The sequence below is a fragment of the Antennarius striatus genome, chromosome 14 (genome assembly GCF_040054535.1).
Source record: "Antennarius striatus isolate MH-2024 chromosome 14, ASM4005453v1, whole genome shotgun sequence".
In the NCBI taxonomy this organism is placed as follows: domain Eukaryota; kingdom Metazoa; phylum Chordata; class Actinopteri; order Lophiiformes; family Antennariidae; genus Antennarius; species Antennarius striatus.
This window is the reverse complement of record NC_090789.1, coordinates 6,988,816-7,003,135: the sequence shown is the minus strand read 5'-3', so window position 1 is coordinate 7,003,135 and position 14,320 is coordinate 6,988,816. Positions and strand designations below refer to the sequence as shown.

The 14,320-nt window shown below is 40.8% G+C and overlaps 2 protein-coding genes across 4 annotated transcripts; one reads left to right on the top strand and one right to left on the bottom strand.

The window, feature by feature from the left end:
- Positions 1 to 222: 222 nt before the first annotated feature.
- On the bottom strand, positions 223 to 2,393 carry LOC137607654 (proline-rich protein 15-like). The gene is made up of 2 exons (XM_068333559.1): positions 1,832 to 2,393; positions 223 to 1,433 (listed from the first exon to the last, which is right to left on the bottom strand). The coding sequence occupies exon 2, from the start codon at positions 1,424 to 1,426 to the stop codon at positions 1,043 to 1,045; it is 384 nt and encodes a 127-aa protein (XP_068189660.1). The 5' UTR covers positions 1,427 to 1,433; positions 1,832 to 2,393; the 3' UTR covers positions 223 to 1,042.
- A 5,535-nt stretch (positions 2,394 to 7,928) lies between these two features.
- Positions 7,929 to 14,303, top strand: oxnad1 (oxidoreductase NAD-binding domain containing 1). 3 transcript variants are annotated; one of them, XM_068333277.1, is made up of 8 exons: positions 7,929 to 8,083; positions 8,416 to 8,530; positions 8,880 to 8,943; positions 9,080 to 9,183; positions 11,850 to 11,991; positions 12,199 to 12,444; positions 12,579 to 12,687; positions 12,877 to 14,303. In XM_068333277.1, the coding sequence occupies exons 2-8, from the start codon at positions 8,427 to 8,429 to the stop codon at positions 13,032 to 13,034; spliced, it is 927 nt and encodes a 308-aa protein (XP_068189378.1). In that variant the 5' UTR covers positions 7,929 to 8,083; positions 8,416 to 8,426; the 3' UTR covers positions 13,035 to 14,303. The 3 variants fall into 3 exon arrangements, with proteins under 3 accessions (XP_068189378.1, XP_068189376.1, XP_068189377.1); XM_068333275.1 differs by having other exon boundaries at positions 8,877 to 8,943; XM_068333276.1 differs by having other exon boundaries at positions 7,952 to 8,083; positions 8,336 to 8,530; positions 8,877 to 8,943.
- The last annotated feature ends 17 nt before the right edge of the window (positions 14,304 to 14,320 follow it).

The following is a 14,320-nucleotide window of genomic DNA, read 5'->3' as shown; positions in this document are numbered from 1 at the left end:
ACAAACAAAAAACTAATTTTCTTGTTGTGAGTTGCACATATTTGGTTTTAACTTTTTTTTTGTCACCCTTTAACAGTAAAATATCTTTCTTTTTCTTTTCAGTGCGACTATATCAAACATAAAACAAGTTTTCTTAGTTTCCTTGTCTTATCCATGTTGAAACCTCTGCGATGAAACAGACTAATGAAGCACATGCACTCTCAGTTGAAGCAGTTCCCAGTTTATTACTCATATTTTGCCTTCATTTAAATCACAAACGTACAGTAATCACTGCAAAGCAAAACGCAAAGCTCCTGATTCTGTCTTCAGCAGACCTGCTCCGTCATGTGGACAGGACGCCATCCTTCATTCTGCCACATTTTGCTGTGTGTCAGACTAAAAGCCTTAATTTGATCCATCAAATTGATTTTTTTTTTAAAAATCACACATGAAAACAAAGTCCTTTTTATACCTTCATAAATATCCTCTAACCCCTTTTAAAAACATTTTTAAAAAGGAACATTCTTCATCATAAAACATTATGAAAGTGTAAACATCATATACACAATATTAAATCCCAAAGCATTTCACACTTTATCTGGTGTAGGGAGAGAAAACGGAAAGATTGTGCTTTCTTTAAAAGTCACATTAGGTCGTTGCCAAATATTGAAGCACACAGAAGGGGCATCATTTACATATCAAACTACATTTGTATTGCATCCATTCTGGGGAGGATGATTATGGGATGTTGTTCAAGATGGTTCATCAACCATCATCAAGAACAACTATAAAACATTTTCCGATCACTGTGGTCCCCTGGCCCAAGTCCACAAACAAAATTATTCAATTTAAAAATATTTCACGTAACACAACATTATTCCTACCAGTTCTGGGCTAAAGGTTGAACGTTCCTTGTCATCTTCAACACCACCCTACCCAAAATACAGCAGCTATCAAGTACACAGGTATGCCTCCAAAGAATGAAGTATCTTCATGTACCTAAATCCTTCTTTACTTAAAGCGTCTGGATGAAGCAGTCTTTCATCATCTTCTTCTCCTCCCCTCACCGTTTGTCCTCACAAATCTCTGTGTCTTTCTCCTGCAAGGGGAGGGTTGAACGGGCCCGCCGCTTCTCCTTAAACCGCCCTGAGCGTGACACCTTCATGTTCCTGCGGCACGACTGCTCGTTGAATAACGAATCCAGCTTGGAGTCGTCGTAGGTATCGTCGGAGTAGTGGCTGGAGGTGTTGTTGGGCTCGCACTGAGTTTGTTTGGGTTGGTCACCGCTGGGGTGGCTGGCTGTCGAAGGGGGATCTATATGCTTCTCGGGCTGTGCGAAAGGGTCAAAGTCTGGGTCAAAGGTGTGAGCTGCAGCGGGGTCCTTGGAACCTCCAGACTTCTTCTTTGGCAGGAACGCTTTCCACCATTTGGCCCTTTCTGTCGTCATCTTTCGCCTGGTGGGAGGAGAGCGTCATCAAATGAGATGTCATCAGAAAATCAGCTGTAGCTGCAACATTCACCTCAGCTTTTGCATTGTTAGGGAAGGATCACCTATCACTATAATACCCTGATGCCCTCATCAGATATCCATTTCTCTATTTGCATCTCTTGCCCTATCAAATTGAAATACTTTCATTGAGACTTTATGCTGCCTCTCCGTATATATCAGCATTTCTCACTGATAAAACAACCTCCTTCCAACTGATTCCAAGGGGGGGAAAAAAAAACTAAACAGTGTAACTCTGATTACCCTTTCTGTAAAACAGGTTTAATGAGTCGTGACAACGTAGGGAGCAAACAGCAGCCGTGATTCACAGGTGAACAATGCGTAAAACCCACTCTGAACACTCACCCGCGAAACAACTGGTGTTGTGGACCCAAGACAAGGTGTCAAGTGTTAATGTTCCACCTATGGATACGCTGAGATCTAAATCCACAGGTCAGTGTCTTCTTCTTCTTCTTCTTCAGTGGTGGAAAACAGCAATGAACCCCTTCAAAGTGTCACGCAAGTATCCATTTCACGCACCATCCAGGTGTCCCGCCTCCTCACATCTCCCACCGACTAACAGTTTAATTATTCTTTTTGTTGCTGTCGTGAAAAAAAAAAAAAATCTTCGTCAGTTTTGGAGAAAAGTCCTGAAACAACTGACACATTTCTAAGGAGCGGCTTTCGTCCACTCAACCAGCAGGTTTCCGCCTTCGAAACTCTCATCTCGATACACCTGTACTCGCTTCTGATTGGATGAAGGCGCGCTGCGTGTCACGTGAGCCTCGCTCAGTCGAAGCCACTGTAATGGTGGGTGGGGCCTGAGGTTGCCTGGCAACATAGCCTATGGGAAGCTTAAGACTCTTCAGTGGAAGACAAAAAAAAAATGTCTTTGTATCAGCAGAACCCAACCCCAGCTACAGTTTATTACCCGAACAATGAGCGCCTGTGACTGTCATGCGGTTGCTCAGGTGAAAAAAAAAAAAAACAGGTTGCGCGTTATTGTAGCTGCGACGTCAACCTGTGTCGTCACAGGTGTCCCGCGTCGGGACGTGGCCGCACCAGACGTGCAAATTGTTGCTGGTGGTAAATTCACAATAATAAATGAGGGGAAGCAGTTTGGCCTGGCGCCAGTCCCAACCATGCGTCCGGATGCGTCCGCCTCCAGATCACCTGGAAGGGATCGTTAGTTTTCTACTTCTGTGTGTCTGACTCCAGCGCGCCCACGTGGTTCATCATTTACTGCCCAGGATAAGGGTTCCATTTATTAAAAAAAAAACAAAAAACATTAGGATGTGTGGGAATTACTGAGGGACTGGGTTTCCAGCACTGATGCTCCTGTCATAAATACAGACAAACACAGAAGGGACGGAACACGTGGTGATGGCGTCATGGTGTTGTCATCAGGATCTTCCTATGCCAAAAATAAATAACTATTAATTCACTGGCCCTGCATTCTATTGGGATGTTTTGTTGTTATTAGTTACCAACAAAAATACATCCTATGTTGCAGATCCGGATTTGCTTTTCATAATGCTCCTATAATTCTTACCTTTCACAGATGTATGGAGGGTTTTAAAACATCTTCTCACCTGTATGTTGGTAGATTGGTGTTTCTACCCCATCTCAGTTCTAGAAGTGAACGGACAATTTCAGTGGTCAGTGGACCTGCTTCTATGTGATAAACTTTTTGTTTAAAAGATAAAGAAAGTGAAAAAGATGTTGCAAAATCTGTGTTCAAACCCAAATTCTTCTCATAATGTAATCCACTTTAGGTTGGCAGAGGTGTCGAATATTTTAAATGCTTTATGCAACGCTTGGGGGTGGGTTGGGGGTATAACATTAAAAAATAATTTAGAAATGAAGAGCTAAATTATCATTGATTTTTGTCACTTTACGCAAATATTCACAATTGATTAATTATTTGATAATGTCACATTTAAAAATGCTAAATGTGCCATTTTAACTTTAATATCTTGGTAGATTTTCTTCCTAATATTTAACTTTTACTTAAAACAGCTCTGCGTTATTTTCAATTGAAAGGCAACAACTTAATGATCGCATGGCCTTCACTTAAATTATCCAAATACCTAGATTGACCACATGCCCTGCAGCATGAATGGTCACTGAGCATAGTTTCTTTGGTGATTCATAACTTAGGTTAATCAAAATTGATATAAGCAGTATTAGAAAGTGGTTGCTACATGGGTACTTTCGTCATGTAATTAATTAGTTTTTACTATAATTGATGGTGTTTTACGTGATGAGATTAAGGATTAATATTTAAAAAATGATTAAAAAAGTCAGATTAAATCTGCAATCTCATTATGAAACTTGATATAATTTGTATATACTGTATAATTTGCATATAAAATATAGAAAAGTAATATTTCCCTAAATTCACCAAAAACCTGAACTGTAAAGCATGCACAAATACTTTTTTACTTTTTTAAACTTAAATAAGAATAAAAACGTCTTTTTTTCCCCCTCCATACATTATTTATCGTTCTAAAGCCAAGTTTCAAAGTGTCACCAGATCTTCGTAATTACTGGAATTAAATATCATAGTAGTGACGTTTTTGTTCAGACAGACTGTTTTTCTTAGTATGCACTTGGAATGAAGGAAAGGGTTTCGATACCAGCAGGTGAAAGCATGTCTCTGCTGAGATAAGAAAAAATCAGAGGGAGGAGGGAGGAATCGAGGAATCTCCTTTGTCCTCTCCCTCAATCATTTAGCATGAAAGTTTTTGCATCAACAGGAATGTGTGCCGCTTCCTTGTCAGCACTCAGTGCTAGCAAAGTGGTGAGATTCCATCTCCTCCCATCTACCATCACAGCCGAAACTTCGTAGCTGTATTTCCTCTTTTCACCTGATGCAGAATGTCTTCACTTTATCCTGCCTGCTTCACCTACAGGTAAGTGTGATTCAAATGGATGCTAAAACATTACAGGCCATGCAGATGCCCCTAAAGATGAATGTTTTACAATTTCAAGTCATATTTTTTTGCAATAATTAATATATTCTATTTTTAATGGATACATTATTTAATATTTATTTAGTCTGTAAAAAAATCTGCAAATTGTTGCACACAATTTCTCAGAATCTTGGGTGATGTTAAGAGTTGTCCAGAGAATAAAACCCAAATCTATTCTCAATAATAAATTAAGCTCCACATTTAAGAATCTGGAACTTATTGATCTTTGTAAATTTTTTTATACATAGGGGTTTTTCTGGTCTAAACAACATTACAGTGTTTCCTCACTTCTCCATTTCTCCAACACATGTTTTCCATCTCATATCTGCTCTCCTCCCCATTAAACACAGGTAGTCTCTCTGAAAGTAGATCATTAACTTCAACCAGACCAGATAAAGAAAACATCCAAGCTGAGACTTTTTAAAATATTTTTTTTATAAAACTGAACTATGAATATGAGTCTCTCTTCCACGAGAGCGCGACGTTTCACTGGACATGTGCCAGTCGGTAATGAAGGATTTCCTCAGGGTGAAATGTGAGTAATCCTACAGTGAGACAACGAGGTATGTGGGGAATGTTTGCAGAAAACTAATAGAAACTGTAGTTTGAGATTGAAATAGGGCATAGCATAATCTACCATCTGTTTCTGTCTATCTCTAAAATGATTCTTCAACCACAGATTGCATGAATAATTATTTGTTTTAACAGTGATGTGAGGGTAAACCATCCTATTATTGTACTAGTTCTTTGAGGGGATTATATCAAATGTGGCAAAAAAGTTGAATGTTAAGGTCTTGGGCAGTGTGTTTTATTTGGTCTTGGATTGACAGGCCTGTTAGATGTACGGTCATATTCAAATCAAAGGCTTAGAGTAGCTAAATGAACATTCATTCTTCTGGTGGACGTTGCTGCTCAGTTCAGACAGAGCAGACCAGTGAGGAAGATGAAGAACAGACAGATAGCAAGCGGTCTGAGGATTCTGTAAATGCTTATTCTGAATTAGTGAGGAAGACTCAGATCTGAAGCATTTAAAGCATGTAGGTATCATGAAATCAGTTTGGTTCATGAAAAAAGCCTCCCAGACAAAATACTTCCAGTATTTTAGATGACTAAAGGACTTACCTTTAAGGAATGCTGAACTCTGTTTTGCCTGTAGTGTTTGGAAAAAAATCTCAGACAGGTGGAATTTGTGAATGATAGTGTCACAAATTGTAAAGCATTTTCTGTTTGTGTCATTTAAGATTTAAAAAAAAATAAAAGCACTTGGATCTCAGTAGAATTAATTGCAATATGCAATGCAAATCATTTACCCTGAGAAGAGTTAACACGAGGACTGAGCACTTTTATTTTACTGTTTTATTTTTACACATTGAACTTCACTAATTGATCTGATATTGCCTTCAATGGATAATTGCATTCTAGTCTGAGTATATTTAGGAATTATAATGGTGTCTTACTGCAGTATCTCTGATGACCACTTTAGTTCTTCAAACTAAAAAGAGTTGATAAAAATTTCAATAGACCTAACAGACAGAAAGACTTAGATTAGAACTTACATAAGACACAGGTGATCCTAGAATAAAACAGAGATTTGAAATATAAATAGCATTTAACAGGATCGAGCCAAACAGGTAGATAGATAGATTTATTTAGTGTTTAATATTATTGTGTCTATATTTATGTTATATTGTATTGTGTCTCCTTCCATCATAGTTATTGAAACAATTTTTTCCGTCCTTTGCCTCGTCGCTTTAATTATAAATGCTGGTAAAAGCCAAGCCATAACTTTTTTTGAGGTCTTCAATGTTGCACAAATGATGAAATGATGAAAATTAGTAATGTTTTATATGTAGGAATGTTACTGGGACCATTCTCTGCCATGTGCATTTTTAGCCTTCTTTGTGTAGTCATGGCAACAAAAAAATTCTGCATGCCAAAACATCCATCCTACCTCTGGGGTTAGGATTTACCCTAGAACTGCCCCTGCTAAATTCTTACCAGTAGTTGACTGTGATGCACACTGTTTGGACTGCGTGCCGCTGCACACGTATGTGCTTACCTGTGATGACGGTAAACTCACGTGGCATGTGCGTACGAGTCCAGTCAGTCTTTGTGAAATGATAAACTTGAAAATCCCTTTTTGTCATTGTACTGAACAACAGGTTAAACCAAGGTGTGCTACTCATGGGAAAGAGAATAAGAAAGCAGCCAGTCAGACTGGTAGAGTCAGCTGAGCTAAGCCTCTGAGAGGAAACAGGTGGCTGCTGTACCTCAATAAAGGTAGAAATGACACACTAGCAGAAACACAGTTTCCTTGTCAGACAAGCATGTGTGGACCTTTAAACACAGGTTACATCACATGTAAACATCTTTACATGCAGGAATTTTAAAAGAGCATTTCAGTTGCACTGTCTATGCGACTAGAATGAATTTCATGAGCTTCATGAGGGAAGCAACTGACATTCACCAGAACCTTTGGTCGTAGACACTGAAGATTACACATTTATGAACACAAAAGTTATTCATAAATCATTTATTTTACATTTTGTGTGCTTATCTCAAATGCTAATCTTATCACATACAGAACAAAAACAAATAGGATGCACAGATGTAAACATATAACAATATGTTCATGCACACACACGCATAGAAAGAGAACGATGAGTGTGAGAGACAGAAGGGGGCAGGGAATGATTTGGTTGTCTAACCAGGCACTAACTTGACCCACTACTAACTAGCCCTTTGGAAACTGTTACTGTTTTAATAATCTATATTTCTTTGTAATACCTGAAGAACAGAAATACAACCACACATCACCTTATAGTTTTAATTAACTCCATCTTACCACTGAAGCCACCACATACCACCATCCAATATCTAATTCTTAAGTATTTTAACAATTTGGCCTGCTAAATATTTTGTTCCAAGACAAGTAAAGCAACAAATGAAATTTAATGGAACAGAAAGTAAAACACCTTTATTTTTATGAAAGTGTGAATAGCTATTTAATTCCACCACTTTTGGAAAAGAAAGTCTCATAAAGCTTGACACTCTAGGTTACACACTGCAAACAGACATTTGTTCCCACACACAGCAGTAGAGCATCAGTAGCAGAACGATAATACCAACTACCAATCTGTGAAACATTGTCGCTGTATTGAAATATAGATTACATAAACATGGAAAACTCATGCCAGATGGATATATTGGGAGGGCCTGACTGCAATCCCAGACATCGATTTAAATTTTGTAGTAGGGAACATATTGGCAAAGCAGCCCAGTTGCTTTGAGAGTTCTGGAATTAAACCTGCTCCTCACCACAAAACACGCACTGTCTGCTACTGACCACCAGATGGCGTCTAGCATTCATTCACAGACATGGAGATCAGCTCCCATATTTTGTCGCGCAATTCTGGGCGCTATGAGTCGATCTACCAGAAGATGGCGCTACTGCAGTAAAAAACAACAACTGTACAATTCAAAGAAGAAGAAAAGCCTGAGGAAAGAAGAAGAAGAAGAAGAAGAAGAAGACCAAAAATTGTCGTTCCTGTCATGTAATCATGACAGAACCAAGGTTGTCCTGACGACACGAGTGAACAAAATCAAACTAGTTTGACAAAAAATATTCCGTCATCTTTTTCCGGTAAGAAAAATAAACTGGCAGCTCGTAGTTTTTGGTGGGGATGTTGTGTGGTTGTCTGTAAGTATAAACACCGGCGTTACCTTGTACCGGCTTTAGCTAGCGAACTGGTTTGAGGCAGGATGGTGACGTCTTGAAGAATAGTTGTGTGGCGTTTAGTTAATGTTTAACTTTCACTCTGAATGGCGTGATGAAGGAGTCTGTTGCAGAGGTGATTTAAAAGGTTTAAGTGCACCTTTTCCGTCTTTACCTAAGTTCCATTCGGGAAAGAGAGGAGAAACACGGTCGTCTTAGACAGCTAACGCCGGATGTCTTCTGCTGTTTCCTCACGTCAGCCCCGGTCGCGATGAGCATCCCGAGGTTCGTGTCGTCCGCTGCCCGAAGCTTCGGCTTGTCCTGTCCGGCCGCCGGTCTCCTCTGCCGGCTGCGGGGTCCCGTCTGCGGCACAAGGTGAGGTTCACCCAGAAAGTTTAGTGTGGGTGTCCTTGATGGTCACTCCAGGGAGCCTGACGAGGAAGTTATTGTTTAATTCAACCTCACAAGTGAAATTGTATTTCCAGCTGTTATGTAAAACACACAATACAAGCATCACAGTCCACCATCCCTGAACACAAATGTACACCCTCCCTACTGGCTCACCTGCCCCACACAGCTGTGGTTTTGGTGAACTGGCTCTTTAAGCTCATTGTTACTTACTGACAATGAGGGCAAAGTCAACTTGGCTTACACGCTAAGGCTTCATTTCAAAGTGTTTGACACACAAGAGAAGTGACAACATTTTTCTGCTTCTTATTAGAAGAAATATGTCGTCCAAAAGACAAATGGATCATCTGGAGAGGACAGCAAGCAACTACAGACAGAATGTAAGTCCATTTCTGAGCAAATCAGCCTACGTCTAATACCTGCGTTGTTGAATGGAAGTCAGTCTTTAGGTTATGGATTGTTTATTAAAATCTTTTCTTATGTAATAATTTGTTTTTTCCTGGCTGCCGGACACAGGCTCTGTTTCCAGCTCAGGTGTGCGGTATCGTGAGTGAGTCGGAGACGGTGAAACGTTTGAGAATAGCTGTCCATCCAGACTTCAGTTTCAAAGCTGGACAGTGGTGAGTTGATAACAACTCATTGTTTTGTTAAATTAAGGAAAGAAATTCTTTCTTCAACTTTCTATGTATTTTTTTGTCATTGTTATTTGCAGTTTTACTTCATTTCTCAGTCAAAGGTTCAAATCGAAAAATTCCACATCTCTGAGGCAGTGTTAGGCAACACTGAAGGGATAGTGCTGCTTTCTGTGTTTAACTCATCTCACTTTATTCATATTTGTACTACACAACTAACACAACATGTAATTTATACTTTCAAATTAAGTGCTAAAATAGTTTGATGAATCTACTAGCTGAAAAAGATTAAAGTTATTTTAAGTAAAGTCTGTAAAGGAAAAATATTTAGATGTTTAGTCAATGCCTAAAACAAAGACTTTGTGTACAAATGTGTTATGAACTCCCAGGTCTGATCTAGAAACGTTTTATCACCAGATTCCCAAAAGCATTATTGAAGTGTTCCACAACCTGGTCACAGCGCCTGCAGTGCTGAAAATCACCACATGGTGGCAGCATTGTGTTTAAATTTTGTGTTCTTGCCACTGGACTGCTGTTCTCAGTTTTTCTCTCACAAAACTTCTGCAGTAAACAAGATTTAAAAATCCTAAATAACAATTCAGCACGTGATCCATTTCAACGCTGTTGATCATAGAAAGAATGTATCACATCTGACAAAAACAAATATTTAAATTCTTTAAAAGGGAAGTTTGGGGCTCCCTGTTGAAGCTGCTGCCCCCGCGACCCGATTCCGGATAAGCGGTGGAAGATGGATGGATGGATGGAAAAGTTGTTTTCTGATGTTTGTGTGTGAAGTTGCTGCCCGCGCTGATTTGATTTACACGTGCGTTTGTAGCTTTTATTTAAAAGGTGCTTGAGACTCTGAGGCTTTTTTTCTGACTGGTTCAAACCACTGAGAAATGTTAAAGATTTCAAGCCAACTTTCACTGATTCCTAAAATCCTAATGGCACGTTAAAAAAAAAATTTGATAGCAGAGCTTGTTTTTTTGAGCATGTTTCTATCAGTTAGTGCTTCCAATGCTAATTTGTGCACAGTGCACATGCTGTATATGTACACGGGCCCATACTGTACGTGGGCGGTGGTGAGATATAAAACTGGCAGCCTGTTGCCCTGCGGAGCCTGATAATGAATGTAAATAAATGGAAATCCTTGAGTTTCAGTGTTTCTGAGAAAAAGGCACTGTTTAATTGTTCGTCTCCAGGTGGGAAAGGAGGATGAGGAGAAGGAGAAAGAGGTGGGTGGAACATATGTGTGTGTCTTCACAGTAGATCCATATTTATGATGCCTCTGAGATTTGAGGAGTCGGTGTGTTTCTCTAGTGTAACAGTGGGTCATTGTGTTGGTGGAACACTAGACTAACTGTTCAGAATTGCTGTTTTCCTCAGGGGGTACTTGGCTTTGCTTGTTGATAGACAAATGTTGGATGTAAGTCTGGGACGCTACACTTTGTTTAAATTTACTAGCAGGCAACTTTCCATCTGGTCTGGTTTTGTTCTACTTGTGTTTTGGAACAGGCTGCCCCCCCCCCCTATATGAGGTCAAAGGGCACCACGCCACCTTCATTCACACAGTGACCTTCAGTTCAACATGTTCTACTGAGTTCACTGTTCTTTAGAGATCTGTAAAGTCAGCTGTTCACATCAGTAAGATTTTTGTGAAAAACAATAATTAGGGCGAAGCCCCAGATTGAATGATTGTACTTGTTTTTAATGTACTTTTGTTCAGTCTTTCCAATAAAATGTAATATGAACAGCAGGAAACCTCAGTAAAGACAGGTTTTAAATACTGATTGTATTGATTCATCCAGAGGAAATATCTAATACCACCTGGGCCGGTGTGAAGAGCCCCCCCCCCCATAGAATCTAAAGCCAAAGACAACTAAACTGCATTAATAACTGGCTGCAGCTGCGTGAGACACACCCGGACCTGATTACTACCAGCACTGGTTAATCAAATGGTCGTTTAAATGGACCATTTTCAGCAGCATGAATTCGTTGGTCCTGTCAGTAGCACACGACGCCAAAAACAAAAGAATTCCAGAGGCGATGAGGAAGAAGAAGATGGAATAACCATGTCTGGTAATGTTTACAAAGCTATTTCTAAAGTTCTTGGACTTGACAAATCCACAGAGAAACACATTATCTACAAATGGAGAAGCCTGTGAACCTTTCCAGACGTAACTGACCTTCCAAGAGCACAGCAAAGACTCAATCAGGAAGTCAGAAAAGATCCAAACGCCCAAAGGAACTGCAGAACTCTCTCACCTCAGTAGAGGTCGGTCTCCTCGGCTCCACTGTTCAAACGTGACATCCGGTTCATCCAGACCTGGGAGGTGAAAGCCGCTGTTGTCTGAATTTTTGAACAACATACGTTGATAACCCTCAGAGCTTTAGGGAGAATCTTTGGATTGAGGAACCAAATGCAGCCGTTCTACCAAAACCATACTGCACCTATAGTCAAGCATGGAGATTTCAGTTTAATGCTGCTGGGATGTTTTTCTGCTTCAGGGTCAGACAAAACCCAGACAACAAAGAATTGGTGAAAATGTAGCCTCCTTATCAGAGAGTTCACATATTCACTGATTAATTGTGTGTTGTGGATGTGTGTGTGTGTGTGTGTGTGTGTGTGTGTGTGTGTGTGTGTGTGTGTGCAGGGTGGATTTCTTCATCCCCGGCGTAGAGACAGTGGGAGGTTTCTCCATGTGCTCCAGCCCTGGTTTGCTACAGAGGGAGTGTATCGTTGAACTGGCCGTCAAATATGCCAAACATCCCCCGGCACACTGGATCCACTCCACGGTGAGAGTGGAATCACGTTCACTATTTTCACATGGGACCATAAGTGCGTTACATTTGCAGAAATGGAGCAGGAGTACTGTAGAAAAGTACACCTGGTCCTCCAACACGGACGACTAATGCTTTTAAATTTCCCAGCTCTAGTCTGTGCACAAGGGAAACTCTACTTTCGCTGTTTTTGTCATCCCCGCCCCACCCCACCCTCAACAGTGCACAGTTGGCTCCCAGGTGGCCATGCGTGTCGGAGGCGACTTCTTCTTCGATCCGTCTCCTTCCGACCCGTCTGTGGATCTGCTGCTGGTGGCCGGCGGCGTAGGGATCAACCCGCTGTACTCGATACTGTTACACAGCATAGATTTGCTGCGTGTCAATCACACCTCCGGGGGGCGGAGCTATAACATCGGCTCTATTCACCTCTACTACAGTGCCAAGAACACTGAGGAGCTGCTCTTTAAGGTATGTCCTTATTTGATGGATTTATTTTGCGCGCTAACTCAGGACAATCAATTCTTGCTGCATCTGCCTGCAGTTGCGCTGCAGCATGTAATGAGAAGCTTCAACTTGTTATTACCCCCCCACTGTGTTCCCAGAGCTCCATCATCGAGGCGTGTCGGGAGTTCCCTGACAAGTTCTCCTGCGAGTTCCACGTCACGCAGCAGAGCACAGATGTCGACCCGCATCTCCAGTCGTTTCTCAAACGTGAGCAGCTCCCACTCCCACACGGAAATACTTGTCTTTGTTTAGCAGGGTTAGGGTTGAGCGGCTGTCACGTTCCACCCGCGTCTCTTTGTTGAGACTCATTGCTCATAATGTAGAACAGGCATCATCAAAGTTCTTCCTGTCATATCTGAGTGGATGAATTAATCACCTTGCCTTTTATCTCCCCAGGTGGAAGGGTCACAGAGAAGGAGTTGCAAGCTCATGTGGACCCACAGAGGACTCTGTGCTTCCTGTGCGGGCCGCCGCCCATGATAGAAACCCTTTCAAAAAGCCTGGTGGACCTCAGACTCCCAAAGGACAGAATCCTGTTTGAGAAGTGGTGGTAGAACCTCCAATGAATCCGGGTTGTCCTCTGGGCCGGCGCTCCTTTTTTTTTTTTTTGAGGACTTGCGGGGTGTGGTGAGAATTGGGAGGAACTGAAATATTCCCGTGTTAACAGACGTTATTTCGTGTAGTCAAATGCATGAGGAAGCTTCACTGCCTCTGAAACCTGTGGCTGCATTATGATGGACCACCAGGACCGACCACTCTTTAGTTAGCAGCTGAGTCACGCACAAAAATAAATATTAGTTTTATGTCGTTTAATCCAAACCAAGATGAACGAGCAGACAAAAAAAAAAAAAATCAACTCTGCAGGACACGTTCCAGCTGAAGACTGCAAATGTTTGTTTGATATAGGAGCATCATAAAGCATATGATCTGCCTCGCAGTCTTATGACTGAAGTTCTCTTTAATTTAGTAATATATATATATATACTGTATAATTATTTACTTCATATTTAAAAAAACATTTCACATAATTTGCCATTTTTATAAATATTCATTACCAAAATATATACAAAAAGATTGATTCTGCTTTTGTGCCTGTTGATTTAAAATAAACTTAGCCACTGATTAGCTTAGCATAAAGACCTTGAGCATAGCCCTACTTGCTGTCTTGCCTTCCATCTCGTCTTTATGCCAAGTAAAACTGAGTCATTGGAGCGCCTGGTTTGGGAAAGCGACTAAATTTTTATGCAAAATGTTGAAACAGTTGATTAAAATTCAACGTCTATCAGAATACCTCGTGTATTTTAAAAGCGTGTTCTTAATGGAATGACTCGTATTTATTTTTTGAGAAGTGAACTTTTTGAAGTTGTTTGGCTGATGAGGTTGAGTTACAATAAAGTGAGCGGTTGTTTTCACATTTTTAATCACATGCAAAACTTCACACCAAGTGTATTTTCAGAGTGGAAAACTTAAGTCTCCCACATATTGGCTGGCGTCCCTGCCTGTTTTTACGCGCTCTCACGCTGTAACAGGAAGCAACTCTCACGCACACTTAGTCACACACTCATCCACACACCCAGAGACGCCGAGTCGGTATCCCATGGTGCACCGTAATGGATCCTCCAGGTGGTCTCTGATTGGCTTGGATCACTGAACATCCCTCTCAGGTGTCTGCGAGGTTCTAGTTGTCGTGTCTCAGTGGGGGAGGTGTGTGTGTGTGTGTGTGTGAGGGGGGCTGCACTGTTGACTCATGTTCAAGTTGCTGCTGTATTTCTTCCTCAGGAGGAAAACTTTCTGGTAATAATGTGAGACTTAAAGGAAATAAAATTAAGCAAAAAAAAAA